This window comes from Heteronotia binoei, chromosome 5 (assembly GCF_032191835.1).
Source record: "Heteronotia binoei isolate CCM8104 ecotype False Entrance Well chromosome 5, APGP_CSIRO_Hbin_v1, whole genome shotgun sequence".
NCBI lineage: Eukaryota > Metazoa > Chordata > Lepidosauria > Squamata > Gekkonidae > Heteronotia > Heteronotia binoei.
Window position 1 is genome coordinate 68635336 of NC_083227.1, and position 27807 is coordinate 68663142.

The 27807-nt window shown below is 45.2% G+C and overlaps 1 protein-coding gene across 4 annotated transcripts in view; it reads right to left on the reverse strand.

The window, feature by feature from the left end:
• SUMF1 (sulfatase modifying factor 1) overlaps positions 1-27807 on the reverse strand; it is a 102565-nt gene that overhangs the window by 13187 nt on the left and 61571 nt on the right. For 2 of the 4 annotated variants that reach the window (XM_060239582.1, XM_060239581.1), the window contains exon 8: positions 5665-5724. The exons of the other annotated variants lie outside the window; for them this stretch is intronic. In XM_060239582.1, coding sequence (XP_060095565.1) covers positions 5665-5724 — 60 coding nt within the window. The remainder of the gene's footprint in view (positions 1-5664; positions 5725-27807) is intronic. 4 annotated transcript variants of the gene reach the window in all.

Below are 27807 nucleotides of genomic sequence, written 5' to 3' on the forward strand. Positions count from 1 at the left end.
ACCCCTGCCCATGGGGCGGCTCTACCTCATGTCTGAACCGAAGCTAGCAGCCCTGCGGGACTTCCTCGCCAAAAACCTGGAATGGGGTTTCATCCAGCCATCCACGTCTCCGTTGTCCACCCCTGTTCTCTTTGTCAAGAAGAAAAGCGGCGAGCTCTGGCCCTGCAATGGCTACCGGGCCCTGAACAAAATCACCGTCCGGGACCGCTACCCTTTGCCACTGATCCCAGAACTACTGGATCGCCTTAAGGGGGCCCAGGTCTATACCAAGCTGGACCTCCGGGGCGCGTACAACTTGGTACGGATCCATGCAGGAGGCAAATGGAAGACGGCTTTTGGGACCTGCTATGGCCAGTACGAGTATCTCGTGATGCCCTTCAGCCTGACCAATGCCCCCGTTGTCTTCCAAAGGCTGATGAACGACATCTTCCGCAACCTGCTCGACTGCTTTGTGATCATTTATTTAGATGACATGTTAATTTATTCCCAAAGCCCTGCCCAGCACGCAGGGCACGTCCGCCAGGTCCTGCAATGCCTACGCGAGCATGGTCTCTACGCCAAGCAAGAGAAGTGTGCCTTCGACTTAACAGCGGTCAAGTTCCTTGGCCGCATCATCTCACCCCATGAGACTCAGATGGACCTGAACAAAGTCAAGGCGGTCCTGATCTGGCAAGGACGTACAGTGGTTCCTTGGCTTTTCCAATTATTACCGCCAGTTCATCCCTGCCTATGCCGATGTAACCGCACCTCTGACCCAGCTCCTCCGGCCCAAAGAGCCATTTCATTGGACTCCAGAGGCAGACCATGCCTTCACCACCCTGAAAACCTGCTTCACCACCGAGCCACTCCTGCGTTACCCAGACCCACAGCTGCCGTTCACAGTAGAGACCAACGCCTCCAGTGTGGCCCTCAGCGCAGTGCTATCGCAGTGGGAGGACCCCTCCCAGCTGCTACAACCCTGCACATACTACTCATGGCAGCTGACGCCCGCAGAGCGCAACTATGCCATCTGGCAGCAGGAACTCCTGGCCATCAAGACCGCCTTCAAGGTTTGGAGGCATTACCTTGAAGGGGCCCACCACCCTGCCCAGGTCCTGATTGACCACCGGAACCTGGGGCATCTACAGACTGCTCGACGCCTCACCCAGCATCAGATCCGGTGGTCCCTCTTCTTTTCCCGGTTTGACTTCCGGATCACCTACATCCTGAAGAACCAGAAATGGAAAGGGGACCCCTCTCCCAAAAACCGGAGTATGCTTTGCCTCTAATGGAGGAGATCCCAACTGGGCTCATCCTTGCACCCTCAGTCTTCACTGCCACCACGACTCACCCGACCTTGGCTGCAGACATCCAGGCCAGCCAGGCCCAAGATCCCTGGGCTCAGCAACACCTCCTGGAAGACGCTTCCATCCTAGACCCTTGCCAGTCCGGCTTTCGCCCGGGTCATGGGACGGAGACAGTACTGGTCGCCCTGGTAGATGATCTCCAACGGCATCTGGACCGGGGCGGTGTGGCGGTGCTGATGTTGCTGGACCTGTCGGCCGCGTTCGACACGGTCGACCATTGGCTACTGACCTGCCGCCTTGCCGATGTAGGGGTGAGGGGGTCTGCCTTACAATGGCTTTCCTCCTTCCTCGAGGATCGGGGACAAAGGGTGGCAATTGGGGGCGAGCGGTCCCAGAGGCGCACACTGGACTGTGGAGTGCCTCAGGGGGCAGTTCTCTCACCCAATGTTATTTAATATCTATATGCGCCCCCTTGCCCAGATTGCTAGGAGACATAGGCTTGGGTGCCATCAATATGCAGATGACACCCAACTCTATCTGCTAATGGACGGCCGGTCTGACTGCGTCCCAGAGAATTTAGACCGGGCCCTGCAGGATATGGCAACTTGGTTGAGGAGGAGCGGGCTGAAACTGAATCCAGCGAAGACAGAAGACCTTTGTCTAGGTCGGGGCGCTCGGGGAGGGGAAATACCTCTCCCAGTCTTTGACGGGGCACCACTGAAAGCAGCGCGCCGGGTTAGGAGCCTGGGAGTCTTACTGGAGCCTTCACTATCAATGGAGGCCCAGATTGCAGCCACTGCCAAGTCAGCCTTTTTCCATCTAAGACGGGCAAAGCAGCTGGCTCCCTTCCTAGAGCGCCACGATCTGGCAACTGTGATTCATGCAACGGTCACCTCGAGGCTGGATTACTGTAATGCCCTCTACATGGGGCTGCCTCTGTACCGAACCCAGAAGCTGCAGCTGGTGCAGAATGTGGCAGCTAGACTGCTGTTGGGGCTTCCCAAGTGGGAGCACATACAGCCTGGGCTACGCGAACTGCACTGGCTGCCAGTTGTATACCGGGTTCGTTACAAAGTGCTGGTCATTACCTTTAAAGCCCTATATGGTTGACGACCTGTCTACCTTAGGGACCGTCTCTCCCCATATGAACCCCAGAGAGCACTGAGGTCAGCCGGGAAAAACTTGTTGACTACTCCCGGACCGAGAGAGGTGAAGTTGCAAAGTACCCGTAACCGGGCCTTCTTCTCTATAGCTCCGAGCTTATGGAATCAACTTCCTGAGGAAATGCGGGCTCTGCGGGACCTTGAACAGTTCCGCAGGGCCTGCAAGACCATCCTCTTCCGATCGGCTTTCGCTGAAGAAGAAGGAAACTGTTAAGGAAAACCACCATCATAAAAGCAAACATAGTATTAGCACTTTTACTAATTAATTTTTAAAACTTAATCAGAATTTTAATTAAATTGTTTAAATGTAATTTTATTTATCTTTGTATAATTAAGGTTTGAATTATGCTGTTAGCCGCCCTGAGCCTGCTCCGGCGGGGAGGGCAGGATACAAATAAAATTTTGTTGTTGTTGTTGGAAGTGCAAGATGGCCCGGCCGGGGACCTTTTTACCCACCAAGGTCTCCAGGGTCCCTCCAGGCCGACGTGCTCCGCCTGACCCACGACTCCCCTACTGCGGGGCACTTCGGCCAACACAAGACCCTACACCTGCTCACACGGGAGTTCTGGTGGCCTCATGTCCGTGCCAATGTGGCCTGCTATGTCCGTTCCTGTGAGGTCTGCCGGCGGGCCAAGGATGTACCGGCCAAGCCCCCCAGGGCTTTTGCATCCCCTACTCATGCCTGCAGGACCCTGGGACACCGTCTCCCTGGACTTTTATCACCGAGCTCCCCAGGTGCAAGGGGCACACTTGCATCCTGGTGATGGTGGACCTCTTCACCAAGATGGCTCACTTTGTTCCATGTCCCAAGCTGCCCACAGCTCCTGAAATAGCCCAGCTCTACCTCCAGCACGTCTTCCGCCTGCACAGGCTCCCATCACACTTGATCTCAGACCAAGGCCCTCAGTTCACCTCCCGCTTCTGGCAAGCCCTGCATTCCAGCTTAGGCACCCAGGTGCATTTGTCGTCAGCGTACCATCCCCAAACGGATGGGCAAACTGAATGCACCAACGCCATGCTGGAACAATACCTGTGTTGTTACACCAGCTACCAGCAGGTTGACTGGGCCGCCTTGCTACCCCTGGCCAAGTTTGCCTACAACAACATCATACATGCGTCCACGCAACAGACCCCATTTTCAGCCACCTAAGGGTACCACGCTTGCTTCTTCCCCACACTCCTGCCTCCCACAGCAGTTCCTGCTGCTGATGTGCACCTGCAGGAACTCCAGGCTCTCCAGGACTTGATCCAAGAGCAGCTCCAACTGGCTAAAGAGGCCTTCAAGACAGCCGCCAACCGAAAGCGACAGGTGGGGCCCCCACTGAAGCCCGGGGACCACGTCCTGCTCTCCATCCATTACCTGCGTTGGCCTGGCCAGTCTCGCAAGCTGGACCCTCACTTCGCAGGACCTTACTTGATCACAGACCAAATCAACCCTGTTGTTTTCCAGCTACAGCTGCCAGCCACCCTCCACATTCACTCAGTCTTCCACTGGTCCCTCCTTCTTCCTGCTACACCACCGGATCCCATCCGACCGCCGCCTCCAGCGCTGCCTCCTCCTGTCCTGGTCGATGACGAGGAGGAATACAAGGTCCACCAGCTCCTGGACTCCCGAATCCACCACAGGGACCTCCAGTACCTCATGGACTGGGAAGGCTATGGCCCCAAGGACCGTTCATGGGAACTCGCAGACAACCTACACGCCCTGACTTCGTGCAGCAGTTCCACACGGCCTACCCTGACCAGCCTGGCCCTTCTGTGGGGGAGAGGTTCTGCAGGGGGGGAAAGTGTCATGAGCCCTGACGAGGAGAAGCTGGAAGGGTTAACAGACCTGGAAGAGTTGCCAGCCAGTTCCTCAGCTGAACAAACAGCAGCTGGCCCATCAATCAGTCTTCAGGCACCAGTGTCAGCTGTTGAAGACCAATCTCCTCCAGCTCTCCTCCTCCCATCACAAGAGTTTGAAGCAGGCTCTGGAAAGAACTTTCAGAGCGAAGACATGAGGCACGCCGATGCTTCAGATCTCTCAGCCCTGAGTTCTAGCAGAGTCACTGCCACCCAGGGAGCTGATTGTTACTCCCATATAGCTCCCACCCAGACCTGGTAACCTTGTGGAAGCAACAAGTCTGTTCTCTGGCTTGCATCCATACTCCTTCCTGATTCTTGATCCTGACCTGCTTGATTTCCTTGGCACCCTGACCTTTTGACTTTTGGACATTGACTTCTGATTCCGGTTTGTGATTCTGCATTGGTGACCTGGCTCCTGCTTGACTTTCTGGACTTTGAGCTTGGACTGGCTTTGGACTCCTGCCTGCCTGCACCCTCAGAACGTGACATCATACAGGTATCAACAGTTTCTCCCTTTGCCTTAGGAAAACACTTTAGAACAGGCCTTCATAATCACTGTTATAAAATGCCAGCAGTCATGAGTAAAGGGAGATTGTCATTTTCCCTCCTTTCTCAGTATATAAAAGTGGGACAGCTAAATTGCCATAATGCTAAAATTAGCAGACAAATGATATTTTAGTTCAGCACATGTTAATGGGAACTTAATTTACCAGTCCATTGTTTCATCAAGCACATTTCAACATATGAATCCAAAAAATACTTCTGAAATTACTGCCATCAGATGCACACTGAGATTAAGCTACTTATAGCTGTATTGCATTCCTACCAGTTCCAAGGTACACAAACAAACATCTATGCAAACTTTCCAACAGGCCTGGACTCTGCTCCAGCTAAGAGGACCTTTTCTCCAGGTTTTGACTGCCACTGTTTGGCCTTCAGAGGAAAAGCAAGCAAAAGCCAGGCACCCTTCTATCATGCTGGAACCAATTTCCATTCATAAAGAGACCTATGATAAATTATCATGTACCTTTCAGCTTTTACTAGTTTTTTAAAACCACTTTTGAGACAATTAATAAATAAAATAAATACACATCCTAACTTCAAGCTGGCAATTGATGATAGGTAGGGATGCTAGCCTCCAGGGAAGGCCTGGAGGTCTCCTGGAATTAGAATTTATCTTCATACTACAGAGACAGATTCTCTTGGAGAAAATGGCTGTTTTGGAGGGTGGACTATATGTCATTGTATTCCAGGGATACCGTTGTCTTCCCCAGGCACCAACCCCAAATCTCCAGGAGTTTCTCAACCTGGAGCTGGCAACCCTATCCCCCAACCCCCATCAGTGGCCAGGGGGGATCTGACAACCTTACCTTGTGGCACATGTAAGAACCACCTTTCTTCACTCTGTCAGTCCCTGTTGGGGGTCCTTTCTGTGGATGGAAGGACACAGATAACTGTTTTTCACTTATACAATACAGAAAAAAATCATATGGGAAACTTAAGAAGCATCAGAGATGGAAGAATGGGAAATGTAAAAAGCCTCAGGAATGGATGAGTAGGGGAGCGACAATCCTCAAACTGCAGCTGTTTTTAAAACTAGGAGGGGTGGTACCCTTAAAAATAATTACATTGTGGAAGCGGGAAGACAGTCCAGTGTAATTGCTCAGCTTCAGTGCAACAGTGAATGCTTCAGCTTCTAATTGCTGCTTTCTTCTATCAAGACTGAAGGAAGCTATTTTGGTTGTGCTAGAGAAGTGTATAACAGCTTGGTGACAAGAACAAAATTGTGATGATGCAGTGAAAAATGTACTGAAATCAGCAGAACGATATCTGCTTCTGGGTTTTGGCCTCTAGGCTTGAGATGCAAACATTTATGCCAACAAAAAGCCAAGCCATCCCTGTGTTAATTTATTTGGTGCTGAAATCCAATCTAATTTTGGATTTGGTGAAAGGCATATCTCCATAATGATGCACTGATAGCAGAATACTGCCTGGGAGGCTGAGCAAGACATAGATTTCACTTTCCTCCACTCAGACATGACAAAGTAGACTCAAGTAAACTGCCTTCATTAAACACTGAAACTGTGAATCAATGCCATAACATTTTAAATGTTTGAGATGTACACAGAAAGTCTTTGACAGTCACTGAAAAAAATGGTTATTTAGGAACAGTTGTGCACCTACTAGAAATATTTCTAGATATGTATACAACACACACACAGCCAGGACTGGAGCATCCCAATGCTTTTCTTTGAAATGGTAATGATATGAGATCATGATTCACCTTAGGACCATGGCACAAGGGAGGGGGTGGCCCCACAAAGCAGCTATTTGCTCCGAGAGCCAGTTTGGTGTAGTGGTTAAGTGTGCAGACTCTTATCTGGAAGAACTTGATTCCCCACTCCTCCACTTGCACCTGCTGGAATGGCCTTGGGTCAGCTATAGCTTTCACAGGAGTTGTCCTTGAAAGGGCAGCTACTATAAAAAGCTCTCTCAGCCCTACCTACCTCACAGGGTGTCTGTTATGTGTGTGCGTGTGGGGGGGAAGGTAGAGGAGATTGTGACTACTCTGAGATTCAGAGTATAGGGCGGGATATAAATCCAATTTCTTCTTCTTCCTCTTCTCTGAGAGAACAGCATACAGGCAACAGATTCCTCTTTCTAAAAATAAGTCAGATCAGATTCTCAAACCACTGCCATTCACAAAGAAAATACACTTGAGAGATCCAGGCTTGCAGCTCCCAGCATTAACTAAGCCCACTTTATATCTGAAAATATATTTCGGACTCCCCAGTTGAATAGCATGTCACACCTGAAAGCCCACTTTGTTTCTGGATGTGATTGACTCAATCGCCACAGTTGAGTCAAAGCTGAATCCTCTTACCAAGTCTTCATTTCATTTGACTATCATACAGATGTTAACTATGCATAAATATGGTAATTGTGGTTAAAAAATGTAGTTGTTTGCGGCTGTGGTTTTGTGTTGTACCCACTTTGAGCTTTATGTTAGCCCAGGAGTCCTGCCAATATTTTGTCTTGCACCTGCCAAGTGTTTTTAGGAAGTGGGTGAGGCCAGGTCAGGCTTTTGCCCAGCAAGGCTTCTGACTGACTATTGGAGAGTGTGAAGAAATGCTTCCCCTCCCCCCCCCAAAAAATGTAAAATGAGCCAAACCACCAAGTTGTATTTTAAAAGTCCCCCCCCCCCTCTGGACAGAGACCTGGGTGGGGGGTGGGGAGGAAGTCCATTCACTGGCTTTCCAGGGTCACCTCAGCTGCCTCTTAAGAGATGCTAATTGGGCTAGCTAGAGAAAATGGGGGGGGTGAGGCTCTTCCCCTTCTCCAATCAGGGAACAGAGACTTGGAGAGATTAAGGGTAGAAAATCTTCAGAAAGGAGAAGTCTAGAGACATAAAGGAAAAGCCTTTTTAACCTGGTGCGATCTGATCAGTAGGTGGAGAAACAAATATGATAAAACCTTGCAATAGGAAGTTGGTCTTTTTTCTGGAATGCTGAGTCCATGAAAGGCTGCAGACTTCTCCTCTGAGAAGGCAGCCATTTTTGATCATGTGTTGTCCTAAAAAGCTGAAGGGAGCTTCAAGATAAAGGTAACATTGTAGGAATTTGTAACTACCTAAACTAAAGGGGCCTGTCCTACAGTTTAACATCTGATAGGGCATGTATAGAAAGAGGAACAGAGGATTTGCATTTTACCTATTTCTTTTGTATCTCTTGCTCACTCTGGGGCTGTGCTAAAAGTATGCTTGTAAACATTTTCTGTTTAATAAATACTTTATAACTTTGATGCTAGGAGTGGTTCTCTGCACCACATAACCCTCCACCGTCTCGGACATGCTATTTTAAAAGGAGCACTGGGGGAAAGCAGGCGGTGGATAAGTGGCTATCCCTTCAAGGGCGCACAAGGTAGTAAACTGTCCCCATGGTGACCAGTTGCTGGGCAGCAGGAGCAACAGAGGTGAGGCCTCAGGAAGGCTGGGAGTCTTGACCCTCTCAGTGAGTAATTCTGTACAAAGGTCAGGTGGTGGTGGACAGCTCTTTAAGAGTGGAAGAAAAGCCTCTCCATGGGTTGAAGAAAACCCAGGACAGCTACGCAGAATAGGGCCTGCAAGCCAGAGAATGCACATTCTGCCACAGAGTTTTTACTGCCTGTGCAGATTTTTTTTTTAAAAAGCTGCTTTGGCAACAGTTGCTACCGCAACACAAGGATCTGTACTGTGTTACTGAAGTTAAGCTGTGGCAATCATTTTGTGACTGGTTCTGCCTCCTGCGGCAGCTGTTTTGTGGCAGCCATTTTATTGCTTTACCCACCATGCCATGTCAGAATTCCAAATGTGCCCACAAAGCCTAGAGACCCCTGTACTGACCAATTAGGAGGGCCTAAGTATTTTCATCAATGAAGAAATAAATGAAAAGTCTTCCACACACTCAGAAGAAGGTAACAGAAAACACAGCATTCCCGGAAATGCAGACCCACATCCCAATTTAGACTGCTTTTAAAGGAGACAGAAAATTGCTTCTATGTCACTTCATTAATCATTTATCCAGTAAATTGGAAGGAAAGAGCCATCACAGAGCCTCTCACACCCTCAGCCTCTCTCTTGGGGTTGACCATTAGTGGGTGCCCTGGGAAGAAATCTTCCAACACAGTTTCTAATGGAGAAAACACCTCAATCCTGAAAGTGCTATGCCAAGAAAAGCATCTTTCCCCTTATACTGAACATTTGCCAAGGGCAAACGCTGTAGGGCTTTGTGCTGTAATTTAATAAGGATTACTTGGTCAAGCAATAGCAGTTTAGTGAAATTCGTTAGTTTAGCAAAATCCAGTAAGTAGTTTCATTAGAGAATTAAAGTAAAATTATTCTTCATTTTGAGAAGGTACCAATGCAGAAACCCTAATATTAAGCTAATCCTAGAATTAATCTTCAAACATTATAGTTTTGCCATATGATTATAAGCAAGGGATAGGTATATTCTGGTCTAATATTATTTTTAGACAAGTAAAAATTTGGCATCAAAAGAAGCTAACAACTGCATTGAGCAGAACTCTGCATACATAGTGGAAATTAAGTACATTAAATAATAATTATGCGAAGAGGAAAGGAACTACTTATATCAATGAAGCTATATTCCTGACATATGGAAATTCTAAGCCCCTCTCCCTTCACAGATTTTTCACCACACGTTGGCCACACGATTTCAAGCTTATATTTATAGTCAAAAGGTATATAAGAACATAAGAGAAACCATGTTGGATCAGGCCAATGGCCCATCCAGTCCAACACTCTGTGTCACACAGTGGCCAATGTGTGTGTGTGTATACATACACATACATACACACACATATACACACATACATATACTGTGGCTAATAGCCACTGATGGACCTCTGCTCCATATATTTATCCAATCCCCTCTTAAAGCTGGCTATGCTTGTAGCCGCCACCACCTACTGTGGTAGTGAATTCCACATATTAATCACCCTTTGGGTGAAGAAGTACTTCCTTTTATCCATTTTAACCTGACTGCTCAGCAATTTCATTGAATGCCCATGAGTTCTTGTATTGTGAGAAATACAAGAATCTTGTAAACTTCTATCATGTCACCCTGCAGTTGACATTTCTCCAAGCTAAAGAGCCCCAAGCGTTTTAACCTTTCTTCATAGGGAAAGTGTTCCAAACCTTTAATCATTCTAGTTGCTCTTTTCTGGACTTTTTCCAATGCTATAATATCCTTTTTGAGGTGTGGTGACCAGAATTGTACACAGTATTCCAAATGAGACTGCACTATCAATTTATACAGGGGCATTATGATACTGGCTGATTTGTTTTCAATTCCCTTCCTAATAATTCCCAGCATGGCGTTGGCCTTTTTTATTACAATTGCACACTGTCTTGACATTTTCAGTGAGTTATCTACCACGACCCCAAGATATCTCTCTTGGTCAGTCTCTGCCAGTTCGCACCCCATCAACTTGTATTTGTAGCTGGGATTCTTGGCCCCAATGTGCATTACTTTGTACTTGGCCACATTGAATCTCATCTGCCAACAATCAGCTCCTCACAAACACATAAACATACGCCAAGATGCATTATAAAACCTAAGATTTTAAGGAATGGTGAATTCTGTGCTCAATTGAAACCCTCCTCAATCAGAACAGAATTCTTGCTGTTCCAGCATCCTGTATCCCACAGGAATCAATTAAATGTTTCTAGAATGTCAGTCTAGCAAGCCAGTAGTACTTTGCTGTTATTGCCACCATTAATTCCCCCTCCCCCAACAGTAACTGTATGATGTATGAACTGTGGACATGGAGATTTTATTTAGCCGTCATGTGACCATCGCCACATCCTTGGTCAGTAAAATCCATAAATTAATACATATTTATCCCTTATTCCAAGGAGCTCAGAGTAGTACATAAGTTTCGCTCCTCCATTTTATGTCACAACCATCCCCTTAAACACATTAGGTAGGGTTGCCAAATTCTCTTCATGCCCCGGTGGGGGGAACTTCCCCCTACGTCACTGGCGCGATGATATCACCCGGAAGTGACGTCATCAAAATGGCGGTGCCCCGTGCAGGGCCACTCTAGGCATTTCTGGGAAAACTCTTATGATTTTCCTGGATGCTCTAGCTATTTGGGAGGTTAAAACTCTATGGTACCTATCGTACCATAGAGTTTTACCTCCCAAACGGCTAGAGTGTCTGGGAAAACCATAGTTTTCCCAGAAACACCTGGAGTGGCCCTGCATGGTAGAATATACATAGCCCTAGGTCAGAGGTGTCAAGCATACGGCCCTTGGGCCAGATCCAGCCCCCAAAGGGCTCCAATCAGGCCCGTCAGCAACTAGCCATCATCTGCTTCCTTCTCCCTTGCTTGCTTCCTGGTCACCATTTTGTGTTTCTCCCCTGCACCAAGCAGCCAGCAAAGCAGCCTCTTCTTTCTTTTCCTCTTCCCCACTCTCTTTTTCCAAAGGGAGGAGGAGGGAGGAGGAGCATCAGCCAATGTAGGAGCTTGGCTCTATAGCTCTGCTGTGTGATGAAGCTTGTCAGGCTCAATCAATCACCGCAGAGCTACTGAGCCAAGCCTCTCTTCCTTCTAGTGGTGAAGCTCCTTGTCCCCTGGGGAGGGAAGGAAAGAGCCACCAGGGCTTCCTTTGCCCGTTTCCACCATCGGGAGAGATACAAAGAAAGCACTTTTAAGAGTAGCAACGTTTTATTGAAGGTATGAGCTTTTTGCCTTGCTACAGAGAGAGAGTGTGAGAGAGAAAGAGAGTGAGAGTTTTGTTGGGTTTGTCATGGGTGGAACTGGATTCCCCTCTTTCACTGTATCCATGCCCTCCAGTTTTTCTCAGTAGGAAACCAAGTGAACTATTTAGAAGAGCAATAACAACAAGCCAGGATGTGTCCAGCCCAGGTTTACTCAGCAAATTTCCCTTGATTTTTCTTTCACATTTTCCTTTGATTGGTGATTTTGAAGTTAGACTTTTCAGATAGTAGGCTGATACTGACCACTGTACATGGTTGTCTTTCTGTTCTTGCACTGCCACATAAGAGTTGTAGTTATTTTTCTGGGAAAGACTATAGTTTTATAGACAAGCACATAGCCCTCAGTCTGTGCCATGGTGCCTTCACATGTTCTTGACCAGCACATGAAGCAACTTATGTACAAAAACTCACAATGCCCAGCTGCTTCATGTTTTCCTCTGGGTCCTAGGCTTAAAGCATTTACCATGAGATCTCTGTAATGAATGTTAATACATTAAAAGTAGATTTGCAGCTTCATATGTTCAAAAACAAAACAAAGATTCAGAATTTGGAAAGCATCTTCACCATACTCTGATATCAGAAAAATTGAGAAGTAATAAAGATCGGGAAGTAAAAAAAATTGAGAAGTATTCCAGTTCTACAATTCCTCAATGGCTATACAACTAGTGTTGCAACTTATAAAAATAATAACCTTCATTCCTTAAACACGGGTTCAATTAGCTGGATTTTTTTTCCTATTAAGCCCCTCTGATTAATTATGCAAGTGCAAGGTAAAATGACAGAGAGATTTCGCCTGAAAAGGATGAATTAAACTGAAATGCAGATTGAAAAGCGGGATTAGTACACAGAGCTACATTATTGGATCACTTGAGCTATAACCTCCCAGACCATCTACGGTGTTACACAACATTATCCCCTTAATGGAATTCCTTTCAAATATAAATATTTCTTCATTAGACATGAGGAAACATTCTAGGAAGCAGAAATGCTTCACAATGGAATCATTTATTCCGTTTGCCAGATATTCTTTTCCACTCTAGTGGTTCTTCCTGTTACTTTTTTCTCATCTATCTTACCACCATTTCTACCATATTTTATAAGCAGGCCTTCATGATCTACCCTAATGAAAAATAGCTGGGGAATAGATTCTGAATAACCATTTTTAAAAAATACACCCTCAAACACAAAGATCAATGCATAGAAGCCAAAACCAGAATGAAACAGAATGTGTGGGATCCTAATTATCACTAGCAGAAGGCATACATCTTAACTGACACTGACAGAGGAAGGAGAGAACAATGGTATCACTTTGCCCATCGCTACTGCAGTGCTCTGAACCATATGACTATTGATCCAAATAGTCTTGCAGTCTTTGGAATCTAGGTTCTGAGTTGGGAAAGAGTGCTTGAGAGAAGAGAATGCAAGGAAGATCTGCATGCTCCCCACTGGTACTAGTTAGGGTCCATCTCAACATATCAGAATTTAAATTATGAGTTCACTAAATGAAAACACATTAAAATATTATGTACAAGACTACAAAGTTTGAGTCAGATACCTCTTTAAATGGTTTTCAAAAGTCTACAACAGAAAAACAAGGTCCTATTCTTCCCCACCTCCCATTCAATTCCATAACAGAGGAAGGGTCTCCTAGGGGTGATTGCAGTGGGCTGGGGGAGGGGGTGTTATGCTGTAGTAGGAGCATTCCACAAGCCCCAAATTCAAACTTTAGAAGTGGTAACCAGTCCTAGATATGGGGTGCCTTCAGACACCAAAACAAGTTAGTGACAGATGTCAATCTGACTCGTTGCTGCGCTCTCACATTCATGCCTTCCTTTCCCTGTGCATGAAGAGCAATGAAAGCCTTCTTAGTTGGGAAGTCATTCATTAAAACAACAATTATAAAAACTGTGGTCAAGTTGCTAATTTCTTAATAAGTGGGGCTGTCCTGTTACTAAAACCTTCTGGATACAGGTACTGAATGCAATCAGAGAGATATTATCAGTAGACATTCCTCTCACTCCGGAAGCGGTGTACTTGATTTTTGGTCATTGCACCCTATGAATTCTCACAAAAAAAGAAATAATTCTAATGCTAATATCTATAGCGAATAAACAAATTGCCACAAAATGGAAATCTAAGAATGTGCCCACAATGTGCCCACAGTACTCTAAATTCTGGAATTATTTTATTCATAGTAAACTAGCCTTTTCCCTTGCTTATTCATCACCCCATATATATGGAAAAAAAATGTTCAATCTTGGTTACCGATCATTTTTGTTGGATAATGAGTTCTTGCCCTCCAATCCTGTACACTGCTATGATTTACTTTTGACTATGTATATAGTGAGCCCATAATTGTTCAAGTATAAAATCCTGTTGTACTTGTTTTGTTAGAAATATGTTATTTGATTATATCAGTGATGTTTTATGATTAAGTTGTTCTGTTTTATATTTAATTATGCTGATGTCTTTTAATAATAAAAAAAATTAAATGTGAAAAAACCTTACAATTTGCCATGATGTCTGAATATGGGCACCTGGCCAAACTGGAGTTTAATCTTCCCTGCAAGCCAGGATTCAACTGTAGTCTAGAATCTGTAGTCTAGAATCCCACTTCATGGGGAAGAAGCAAATTCCAGTTTGCCAGGGTGTCTGCATTTGGACACCAGGGCAAACTGGAGTTTAGCTGAAAGTTTTCAAAACTGGAAGGCCTCCTGTCATAGGAGGAAGGAGACATGAACAAGCATGGAAGAAGACAACGACGACATTGGATTTATATCCCGCTCTCGACTTTGAATCAGAGTCTCAGAGCAGCTCACAATCTCCTTTATCTTCCTCCCCCACAACAGACACCCTGTGAAGTGGGTGGGGCTGAGAGGACTCTCACAGCAGCTGCCCTTTCAAGGACAACCTCTGCCAGAGCTATGGCTAACACAAGGCCTTTCCAGCAGGTGCAAGTGAAGGAATGGGGAATCAAACCTGGTTCTCCCAGATAAGAGTCCGAGCACTTAACCACTATACCAAACTGACTCTCAAGTCAAGAGCATGCCTATTGCCACAAGTCAAGAGCATGCCTATTGTGAACAAATTTCCATTTGTGATGTCTGAATGCAGCCACAGATGGAGCTGTATTTCAAGAAAAACTGATTTAAAGGGAGAGCTATTACTTTATTTGCCTTTGTAAACCCTCCAGGCACCTACTGTATATACTTAGGATTTATCAGGCAAAAAGCCATTTTGTATCATCCATGCACTGAAGCAAATACTGTGATGATGAGGAACTATAACGTGCAGGGAAAGGATCAAAGTTTTAGATCTATGTCTATAAACTGTTCTCACAAAGTCCAACATAACCTCCAATATATGGCTTTGCTATTTAGTTTCACATGAACAGACCTGAAGCTGCCTTGTGCCAAATCAAACCAGCTGTCTATGAAGGCCTGCATTGCCTACTTAGTCTGGCAGCAGCTCTCCGAGGTCTGAGGCAGAGGTCTTTTGCATCATCTACTACCTGACCCTTTCAAACACAGATGCTAGGGTGGAACCTGGCACTGCTCCTCGATGGAAATGGATATTTAGGGTCAGAGCCAAAGTTCAGAATCCATTATGGAAAAGCACTTCCATCTGACTCCTTCCTTCTCCAGCATACTGAGCTCCCAAAAAATGGTCCCCTCTCACCCAGGAGCAGTAATTCAAAGATCAGTGTGCTGCACTGTTGGGGGCAGGGGAATAAAAGTTCATTTCTGATGACAGAAGCACCTTAGTCTTGATTCAACTCTTACTCTGTTTTAATTCCTAGTATCTATTCGAGGCTCTGACTTGGATGGCTCAGACTAGCCTGATCTCCAGATCTCGGCAGCTAAACAGGCCTGGCCAATAGCAGACTATCTCTGAACATCTCTTTTGCCTTGAAAACCCCATGGGGCCTCCATAACTTGGCTGTGACTTGACAGCACTTTCCATCACCAGTAGCCATTCAAGTGTGAAAACATCTGTGGGTATCATGTCAAGCCCATTAAACATCAGCTTTTGCAAGCATGAGGTGTATCTCCTGCTATTCTAACTTATTTTGACTTGATATCCTCTCTTATTTATATTTATTTAGTAAATAGCCTGCCCTTCCTTCCAGAAGTGCATTTTATTCTTGCAACAACCCTACAAGACTGAGGAAAGAATGACTGACTTGAGAACACCCAGTGAGTTTCATCTCAGTCAGGGACTGGAACTGACCACTGCACCATTCTAACTCACACCACAATTTACAGTGACATTAAAGCCATTCAGTAGATTACGAATATTTTAAAGGGGGGGTTCTTAGAAGCAATTTCTATACTGCATAATGTGTACATGTCTTGCCATCCATGTGTAGTGGTATACACAAGGAAGTGTAGTGCCTGAAAGGGACATAAGCGAAATTTGCATGTGTGGAACAGATTGTCATAATCATCTGATTTTTTTCCAAAGCTTATCCTTAGATATTAATGGCAAGAGTTGGTGTTCCTCATACATGACTGCCAAGTACACATATTACTGTGTACAGAAATGTATGGAATGTATTGTATATTTTGCTTTTTAAATATTTTATGTTGCTTTTATTTGTTGTTAGCTGCCCTAAGCCCGCCAGGGGAGGGTGGGATATAAATCTGATTAAATACATACATACGTACAGACATTCAAGCAGATTATCATGTGCTAAACATAATGAACTGTAATGGATCTAATCCACCCTCCCATTCAGTCCACAGCTCTAAACACAGATGCAGATTCAGTATACTAAAGGCCAAGTTTCCAAAGCAGTTATTCATTTAAGGGGCTGCTTTTAATGCAACCACAACAGAACAGCTCCTCCACCAGACTCCTGGAGTCTTTCATACCAGCACCAGTGCTTTAAGCCACTTCAGCACATACTGTTATTATGTTGTATACAATGTCACAATGCCAATTTCATACAAGTAGATTTTTTGCTGTTTTTTTTTTGCTTCCTAGCAAATCAGTACATAAACTGGAATGCCAGATGGGCTTCATATATTCAGTTTCTCATAACTGAACTTGTAAATAAACAAGCTTCTTGTAAAAAACATTCCCCTAGCAGAAAGTCTCATGGTCTTTTAGATAAAGATAAATCCTTTAGATTTAAAGAGATAGGTCTTACTTTAAAAACACACATGCACAATAACAACAACAACTGCTCATAGTGAAATACTATAGTGAAATACAGGGCGTGGCTGAAACAAAACAAAAAGTGAAATAGGAAGGGTATGAAGCACATAACCAAACATGCAACAGCCTCCCAAGGATATAGACTGAAGCAACCAATTTAATTTGCTTTCTACTTTCCCTAAACTGAATAAATTGGAACAGAACATCTGTCATCTTTTATAGGCAGGCCTCTTTTGTTGTTTTGTGATATTTGGATTCCATTCTAGCCTGGACTCTTGACAGCTTTAAGTATATTTTAAAAGCATACATAACACAGCAGAATAAAACATACAAAAAAGGATGGCAGAACTCCCACCGAGACTCATATTTCCCCAGCAAAAATCCCAGGCACTAAAAGGCCAGCACAAATGGGAAGTACTTTTATTGCTTCTGGAAGATCCTCAGGCTTTGGTGAGTCCCAAGAGAAGCAACCATCACAGAATGACAATTAAAAACAGCTCTGTATTACCCTCATCAAACCCTCCTGGAGTTGATGCACAGATGGCTCTGTTTAGAGGGTCATTTACCTCAGTTTTAGAAAACACATACAGAACAAGGCAGTCTCCCCTCCCCCCCCCCACTCCCAAATCTTCTCTTTTAATGTAACAAAACCCAACATGGCTGAAGAGAGATCATGTTAACGCAAACAACATAGACAAAACTGCTAGCCTGAAAAATAATCTATCTGCCTAAAATAATCGATTTGCCATTGGTTTATCTAGGTTAGTACTACCTGCTCTGAGTGGCAGCCGCTGTTCCAGGACATACCAATGAGAAATCGCCCCTACCCAAAGGACATATGAACATATGAAGCTGCCTTATACTGAATCAGACTCTTGGTCCATCAAAGTCAGTATTGTATTCTCAGACTGGCAGCGGCTCTCCAGTGTCTCAAGCTGAGGTTTTTCACACCTATTTGCCTGGACCCTTTTTTGGAGATGCCAGGGATTGAACCTGGGACCTTCTGCTTCCCAAGCAGATGCTCTACCACTGAGCCACCGTCCCTCCCCTACAGGCACAGTATGGTTAATAGAGGCAACAAGATGGATGTTTCTGGGCCCCACATCCTGTAGAGAACTAGAAAGGTCACTGAGAAGATGGATGTAGTGATCAATACTGGATAAACAAATGGAGCAGAGGTCCATCAGTTGCTATAAGCCACAAGTTATAGATAGAACTCTTTGTCTGTGGCATGTGATGCTTTTTATTCTTGGTGCTTGGGGGGGCAGTAGTGGGAGGGCTTCTAGTGTCCTGGCTCCACTGGAGACTGATATAAGGACACCAGTATAGATTGTCTTCTATAAAGCCAGGAGTTCCACTCAGCTTCAACAAATCCCCCCCCCCCAACTTCAGCCCTCAGATGTTGTCCACACAAGTCTCATGATACATGAACAGGGCCAGGCCTAGACTATCTGGCACCCTAGGCAAGACTAACTTCTAATGCCTCCCCTCTGCACTGATAATGTCATGGAGGCACATGGGGGAGCCCAATTTGGCACCCCCAGAAGGCAAGTGCCCTAAACAATCGTCTATTTTTGGCTAGTGGTAGGCCCTGTACATGAACACATAAAGTTGACTTATACTGAATCAGGCCTGTGGATCTTCAGGGTCAGTATTTTCTACTCAGACTGACAGCTGCTCTCTAGGGTCCCTGGTAAAGGCCTTTCACATCACTTACTACCTGATCCTTTCAACTGGAGACTCTGGGGGTTGAATCATGTAAAGCAGATGCTCTCCTACCGTACCACAGTCCCACCCAATAATAGAATGGTCATTTTGGTGTTCAAAGAGGAGTCACCAGTCCCTTTTTCGCCAGCTGAAAAACTGGCTGAATTCAACCTTGTCTCCGTGTGTGTCCAAACCAGGTCATCTAAAGAAAGCATTAACCACTGGATGGCAGGGAGAGACATATCGCCTTTGAAGTAGGCTGGCTAGCTGTGGATGGCACCCTGGCTGTCTGCCAGTCTTTTCCTAGTGGTAATATCGGCTGCAGAAATAAACAGAGAGAGAGAAACAGGCAGCAGCCCTAAGCCAGAGGCTGTACCATCAAGTCCCAAGAAGAGATGCCCATCATTGATTCACTGAGTATATTTAATAAAGAAGTAGGACAGGCTGCTGCTTTTGCCGGGAGATTGCAGAGCTGCTTCTACCTGCACTTGTTCTTCCCCTTGGATATCTTAACACATATCTCTTCTTAATCCCTTCCATCCAGAACCTGGATCCACGAGAGATTGAGGGAAGTCTTTAGGCCAAAAGGTGGGGAGATGGACTATCAACCCTTTCTACAACTCAGAAGAAATCACTATTCTGGGTGAGATCAACCCTATAGGTAAGCAAAGTATGTTTAGATTGCAGTACAGAGACCATGGCATCTACAAAATCAGCAAATCAGAAGCTCTGAGAAATTCTAGGCTACGCAAGCCATGTTACAGCATAATCAGAACCTGTTTAACAAGTGCTTCTTCAAACATTTAAACAGCCCACATCTGTTAACACTTATGAAGTGCACCGAGACACTGAAGTGTAATTTTTGCATGTACACAAAATGGAAGGCTCCAACTTCCTGTGATGCCATAGATCTAAATTAGCCCCTGGGTGCCGGAAGACACACACAGTTTTGCCCAGCAACCAGGCATTGCCACTGCTAGGTTAAGCTGCACAGCTTATTTATCGTCCTCACGCTTGGCTGCTTTTCTGCAAACCAATAAGATACAGTTGACACAACAGAAACTGGGAAGCAGTTTCTCCTCCCTCCCCCATGCACGCTGCATGCACAAATGACAGCATGAACCACTCTTGACAATTGGATTCATCAGCAAAAAACACTTAAGAGGGAGAAAGGAAACTTAAAAGACAGAAGGAGAAAGACAGGTGGGAGTGAGAAACAATGGAATGAGATGCGGGGCGGGGGGACTTTCAAACTTGAGAGAGCTATTTCCCAATGTCTACTGAATTCATTTTCCAGAAAGTACAGAGGGAAACAAGGGGATCTGCTATCTTTGACTTGATTTTCAACAACATGGAAGAACTGATTGATGAAGTGGAAGTAGTGAACACCCTGGGTAGTGTTGTTCAGTCACACAGTCAAGTCCGACGCTTTGCGACCCCATGGACAAAGTCACGCCAGGCCCTCCTGTTTTCTACCATCCTCCGAAGTCTGCTCAAATTCATGTTAGTTACATCAGTAACACTGTTCAGTCATCTCATTTTTTGCCATCCCCTTCTTCTTTTGCCTTCTGTCTTTCCCAGAATCAGGATCTTCTCCAGTGAGTGCTCCCTTCTCATTTGGTGGCCAAAGTATTTGAACTTCAGCTTCAGCATCTGACCTTCCAGGGAACAGTCAGGGTTGATTTCCCTTAGAACTGACTGATTTCATCTTCTTGCAGTCCCTCAAGATCCTTCTCCAGCACCACCCTGGGTAGTAGTGACCATGCAATTTTGGAATTTACAGTCTTGGGGAAGGCAAAAGCTATATATCGTCAAAGGTATAGGTTGGACTTCAGGAAAGCAAATTTTGGCAAACCTAGAGTGATGCTGGATAGAATCTCATGGTCAGAAATACTTAAGGAAAACGGAGTTCAAGAGGGGTGGGAGTTTCTTAAAAGCAAAATATTTAAGGCACAATCACAAACGATTCCTATGAGAAGAAAAAATGGGGGGAGCCTGAGGAAGCCAAAGTGGCTCCATAAACAGCTCTCTGAAGACTTGAGAAATAAAAAAGGCTCATTTAGAAAATGGAAAGAGGGTCTTATAACCAAGGATGAATATAAACAAATAACCAGTGCTCATAGAGAAAGTGTTAGGAAAGCTAAAGCTCACTATGAGCTCAAGCTAATGAGAGACACTAAAAACAACAAAAAAGGGTTCTTTTCTTATGCGCAAAGTAAGAAAAAGAACAAGGACATGGTAGGCCCATTCTGAGGACAGGAAAGTAAAACTGTAACAGGTGATGAAGAGAGGGCAGAACTGCTCAATTCCTACTTTTCCTCAGTCTTCTCTTGTGAGGGGAACAGTGCTCAAGATACTCAAACAATTGGCTGCCAGCTTGAAGCACAGTCTGAGTGTTTATTCTCTCTCTCCTGCTATGAGTATTTATAGCCTGAGTATGGATGGGGGTATGATCCAAAGGGTTCATGGCCTTGTTCAGACTGACTACTTGCTGGACATGAAGCCCATATATCTTGTTTGTTTTTATACTATGTTGTATGTAAATATATTTGGTAGGCTGCTTTGGGTTCCTACTGGAAAGAAAAGTGGTATAAAATATACTGAATAAATAAACTCAGCCCCATTGTTCACCCTCAATGCATTCTTAAGGGGCAAGACAAGGGCTTTTTTTAATAGAAAAAGCCCAGCAGGAACTCATTTGCATGTTAGGCCACATCCCGTCATCACCATTGTTTCACACAAGCCTTTTTTAAAAGAAAAGGCCCAGCAGGAAATCATTTGCATATTAGGTCATACCCCCTTACACCGAGCCAGCAGGAACTGCATTCCTTTAAAAAAAAGAAAGAAAGAAAATCCCTGGACAAGACTCAAGAGATGTAAGACTTAATCAAGAAAGTTAACTGAAAACTGTCTGAATGTCACAGAATCAGAAAACTTCATTTTTTATCTTCATATGATTCAAAGCATTTGCTCATCTCTGCAAACACCTTGGCAGTTGCAGTTATCTTTTCAGAGAGGAGCTGGTTCTACCTGCCTTAAATTAATCTTGTTTATAAATGAGGATTTTTGTCTGTGTAAGAACCACACTGTTTTATGAATAAACGTTATTTTTATTAAATCTTAGCCCTTGAAAAGAGGTTTTTCTCAAAACACAGTGGGACGAACTGCTGATATTTTTACGTGGGCTACATTTACAACCCTGTGATCCCATTTTTTGTTTTCAAATTAGGCCATTGCTTCATCTGAAGTTTGACTTTGCAGCCTCTGAAGCCATACCCACCTTTCAGCAAAATACTGTTCAGATGGTACACTGTTGCCCCACACCTTGGCTGTCACTTCAACCAAGGAGTGCCAGGCAGAGCCTAAGGAACTGTAGATGCAGCAAAGCAGGCTGGGAAGGTAGGACACCAAGATGGCAGAAGAGACAAAAAGTATATGCAAACAGCAGTAATATAGGAATGTCTCATACAGGCCTAGCGTAGCCTGACTGCTTTACTTTATTTTCTCAGTTTTTGTGGAAGAGTTTATGCAGTTATATTTGAACCTACAGCCTTTTTTACACTTTCATATCATAACAGACCTTCTTTAAGTCTCCATTAGAGGCTAAATTGTGAAATGCTGCACTTGAAACAATAGTTGCCCCAACCAACTTCCTTCCTTGCTAAATGTCATATATCCAAAAAAGTGTCACCGGACAAGTTTTAAAAGTATCAAGGATTTATGCAGCCTTTTTATGCACTACATAAATATATAGGTAACTCACAAATTCTGCAGAGAAAACTTGCCTCCAGGAGAATTTGTCCTAATTTAATTTTGTTAGTGTGTTATTCAAATTAATGTAGTTAAGTGATGAGACTAGATTATGATGGACTTTTTTTATCCTTGATTATTGAAGATGAATGTGATATTTGATACGTCACAAGCTTTAAAAACATTAAATATGTACTTTTTACTATCCTTTCTACAAGGAGTTTAGGGGAGTATACACAGCCCTGTCACCCCACCCCCATCTGGCCTTACACTATGTCTGTGGTCTATCAAAGTCACAAAAGGTGGCTGACTGCTAGGTAGGGATTTGAACCCAGGTTCCCCTACATTGTCTGTTAATGTATCCACTTAATCACAATTACTCTTTTAAATGGCATAGGATTATGTGCACAGGATGGGAGGGGAGAGATGGATAACCTTGGTTAATGGTCACACATTAATTTGCTTACAGGCAATGGAAGTATAAAATGCGGGGGGGGGAGGGGCGTGTTAAACTATATTGTTGACACATTTCAGCTTTTCGGGTTTATGAAAATAGTTCCTTAAGTTGAAAAGAACTGCATTCAAGTATGAAAAAACAGGTTGCTTACCTGTAACTGATGATCTTCGAGTGGTCATCTGTGCATTCACACTGTTGGGAACTATGGCACCTGTGGTGTTTCTCTAAGCTTCTGCGAGGGTCTTGGCATCCTCCCACTAAGCATGCCCAGGAACTCCACTGCGCATGTCCAGAGGGGGCGCCCAGATCCCGCCAGTTCCTTCTGCCTGCTGAAGAACCACTAATGGCGTAGGTCCTCAGCAGTGGGGAAGGAGGGTAGGTAGTGTGAATGCACAGATGACCACTCGAAGATCATCATTACAGGTAAGCAACCTGTTTATCTTCTTTGTGGTCTCTGTGCTTCGCACTGTTGAGAGATTAGCAAGCTCGGTCTTACCTGGAAGGTGGGTGCTGAAGAGACCTCACGCTTGACTGGATCGCAAAACTGCATGCCCAACGCCGGCCGAGGGGCGTAGTTGGAGATCAAGGGTGTAATGTCTCACAAAAGTGTGCAGAGATGCCCAAGTCGCAGCTCTGCAAATGTCCGATAGCGGCACCCCTTTGAGGAAAGCAGTAGATGTGGCCATGGCCCGCGTTGAATGGGCTCGAATTGGTCCAGGGAGGGATCTTTTGGCTAGCAAATAGCATAGTTTGATAGTCTCTACTATCAATTTCGCAAGTCTCTGCAAAGAGAGTCTATTTCCTCTATCGCACTCTGCATAGGTTACGAAGAGGTGTGGAGACTTCCGAAATGGACACATGCGGTGCAAGTAGAAGGAAAGTGCCTGTTGCACATCCAAGGAATGCAGTCAACGTTCCTCCTCCGAACTGGGGTTAGGAAGAAAAGTAGGTAGGAACACTTCAGACCTCACGTGGAAATCTGATATCACCTTAGGCAGGGAAGTGATGTCTGGGATCATCCTAACGCCATCAGCTGAAAATGTGATATACGGGGGGTCCGCTCTGAGGGCTCATAGTTCACCCACCCTCCTAGCAGAGGTAATGTTTTCCACCCTCCTAGCAGAGCTGTTTTCCATGATAACATAGTTATCACCCACCCACCCTAACATAGTTCACCCACCCTCCTAGCAGAGGTAATGTTTTCCACCCTCCTAGCAGAGCTGTTTTCCATGATAACCCACCCTCCTAGCAGAGCTGTTTTCCATGATAACAACCGGAGGTCATATCTCACCATCGGTTCAAACGGCTTCCTTGTCAGTGCCTGAAAAACCAGAGGTAAATCCCAGGATGGGGTTGGGTCCCTAACAGGGGACCACATCCTACAGAGGCCCTGAAGGCCCATTTAGTGTCCCTATGCAAGAAGACCGATGTCCCCTGTATGTCCTCATGCATGGCCAATATGGCCAAGTACACCTTCAGGGATGAGTAGCTTAATCCCTTGTCTTGGAGAATAATGAGGAAGGAGAAGATAGATTCCAGGGAAGCAGATTCTGGAGCGCACAATCCTGCCAGGAAGGAGCAGAACTCCCGCCATTTAGTGGCATAAGACCACCTAGTGGATCGTTTCCGACTACTGTCCATGACTTCCTGGACTCTCAGGGAAAATGATCCAGCTTGATTAACCATGCGGTTAATTTCAGGTGAGGGATGTCATGGTGTAGGATTGCCCCTCCTTGGTCGATGAGGAGGTCCGGGGCTACTGGAAAGTGGTGGAAAACGTGCTGGCTGAGAAGCAGGAGCACCAAAAACCATGGCTGGTGGGGCCCCAAGGTGTCACCAGTATACAGGTAGGCTTCTCTCTGCAATTTGGTGAGAACTTTGGGTATTAGGGGTATCGGAGGAAATGCACAGATGAACTCGTTCTCCCAGTCGAGTAGGAGGCCATCCCCAAGTGATTGTCTGTCCGCTCCCCCCCTCCCGACAGCAGAACAGTGGACACTTCCTGTTGAGGCATGTCATGAAGACATCTATCTGAGGTCGTCTCCAACGGTGGAAGAGTGGAGACAGAAAAACATCATTGAGCTCCCATTTGTGGAACAGTGCTCCCCCCTGCTCAAGAACTCTGCTTGAACATTGAGAGTACCGGGGAAGTGTACCGCTACCGGCGTAATGTCCTTCAGTTTGGTGCCAGTTTGGTGTAGTGGTTAAGTACGTGGACTCTTATCTGGGAGAACCGGGTTTGATTCCCCACTCCTCCACCTGCACCTGCTGGAATGGCCTTGAGTTAGCCATAGCTCTGGCAGAGGTTGTCCTTGAAAGGGCAGCTGCTGTGAGAGCCCTCTTAGCTCCACCCACCTCACAGGGTGTCTGTTGTGGGGGGAGAAGATATAGGAGATTGTAAGCCGCTCTGAGTCTCTGATTCAGAGAGAAGGGCGGGGTATAAATCTGCAGTCTTCTTCTTCTTCTTCTTCTTCTCTAAGCACCAATCCCAAAAGTGTGATAGCTAGATTGCACAGCTTGCATGACGTGGTGCCACCCTGTTTGTTGATGTACGCCAGGGCCGTGGTGTTGTCTGTCATTATGGTGACCACCTTGTTCTAGAGAAGTGGGCAGAATGACTGCAGGGCAAAGAGGATTGCCTGCAACTCTAGCAGATTGATTTGACATTGTGCGAGTGGTCCCACATCGCTCCCATGGATAGATTTCAGAGGTGTACTCCCCATCCCCACAGGGAGGCATCCGTGGCGAGGGTCACTGATGGGGGTCGACTGTGGAATGGAGCGCCCTCCAGAAGATGTTGCTCTACTACCCACCATGACAGGGAGCATGTCACGCTCTGTGGGAGTCTGAGAATCTTGCTTTGAGAATGCCGCATCGGGTCAAAACACGCTATGAACCAGAGCTGCAGAGGGCACATTCTCAGCTTCACCAGGCGAATTATTGCCGTGGTCACTGCCATCAGGCCTAACCAACGCTGAATTTCAAACGCTGAGGCTTGACCATCCTTTAGCACTTGCCGCGCCAGTTGTTGTAGCATGAGGGTCCTGTCCTGGGGCAGAAAGGCTTTGGCTTGCACAGAGTCTAGAACCGCTCCTATGAACTGAACCCTCTGTGAAGGCTGCATCTTTGATTTCTTGAAGTTCACTTGGAGGCCTAGGTCGGCTAGTAGTGCCAGCATCATTCAATCATAGTTCAATCATAGTTCAATTTGAGCTTTTCCATGTGGCTATGGGTATGAGGAAAACTTTGACAGACCACAAACACAAGGCTTTTACTTGCTCCTACTATATTCTCAACAATTCAGGTTGCAACGACTGGTTTCCTTAGGGGTCATTGCAACCCCCAAAAGTGGTGTAAAACCTCAAAGCCAAAAAATGTCTATAAATATAAATTATGAATTTTTTTTGTTTGTTTTTCACTGCTTGCTCCGCCTTTCATTAAAATGAAGATAACAGGTGTTGGTCCATCTATTTAAACATGAGAACATTTCTTCAGTATTTGTTGGGGGAAATAGAAACCACAGTAATGATGATGCCATAGTGCTTTCATTTTCAAGCCAAGTCTATTGGAGGCCAGATGGACCCCATTTACCATTCACCCTCTTCCAACAACCTAAAAGGTGACTGTACACATGGTCATCACTGAATGGGCAACACAGAAATCAGATTGATTATATACTCTGCAGTCAAAGATGGAGAAGCACCTTACAGTCACCAAAAACAAGACCCAGAGCTGACTGCAGCTCAGATCATGAGCTACTCATTGCAAAATTCAGGCTGAAGAAAATTGGGGAAGCCATTAGGCCATTCAGGTTTGACCTTGATCACATCCCTTATGAATATACAGTGCAGGTGAAGAACAGATTTAAGGAACTAGAGTTGATAGACAGAATGCCTGAAGAACTATGGATGGAGGTTCGTGACATTGTACAGAAGACAGCAATCAGCACCATCCCAAAGAAAAACAAATGCAAGAAAGCAAAGTGGCTGTCTGATTAGGCTTTACAAACAGCTGAGGAAAGAAGGAAAGTGAAAGGCAAAGGTGAAAAGGAAAAATTCACCCAACTGAATGCAGATTTTCAGAGAATAGCAAGGAGAGATAAGGAAGCCTTCCTGAAGAAACAATGCAAAACTGAGGAAAATAATAAAATGGGAAGGACAAAAGATCTCTTCAAGAAACTTGGAGAAATCAAGGGAACGTTTCGTGCAAAGATGGCCATGATAAAGGACAAAAATGGTAGGGACCTAACAGAAGCAGAAGTGATCATGAAGAGGTGGCAAGAATACACAGAAGAATTATACAAGAAGGATCACAATGTCCAGGACAATCATGACAGCGAAATCGCTGACCTTGAGCCAGACATCCTGGAGTGTGAAGTCAAATGGGCCTTAGAAAGTATTACTAACAACAAAGAGAGTAAAGATGACGGTATCCCAGTTGAGCTACTCAGAGTCCTAAAAAATGATGCTGTTAAAGTGATGCAATATGGGAATCATAGAGTTGGAAGGGACCTCTAGGGTCATCTAGTCCAACCCCCTACATAATGCAGGAAACTCACAAACACTTCCCCCTAAATTCACAGGATCTTCATTGCTGTCAGATGGCCATCTAGCCTCTGTTTAAAAACCTCCAAGGAAGAAGAGCCCACCACCTCCCAAGGAAGCCTGTTCCACAGAGGAATCGCTCTAACGGTCATGAAGTTCTTCCTAATGTTGAGCCGGAAACTCTTTTGATTTAATTTCAACCCGTTGGTTCTGGTCCTACCTTCTGGGGCCACAGAAAACAATTCCACATCATCCTCAATATGACAGCCCTTCAAGTACTTGAAGATGATGATATCACCTCTCAGCCGCCTCCTCTCCAGGCTAAACATCCCCAGCTCCTTCCACCTTTCCTCATAGGACTTCGTCTCCAGACCCCTCACCATCTTCGTCACCCTCCTCTGGACCCATTCCAGCTTGTCTATATCCTTCTTAAAATGTGGTGCCCCAAACTGAACACAATACTCCAGGTGAGGTCTTACCAGAGCAGAGTAAAATGATACCATCACATCACGTGATCTGGACACTATACTTCTGTTGATACAGCCCAAAATTGCATTTGCCTTTTTAGTCACCACATCACACTGTTGACTCACGTTCAGCGTATGATCCACT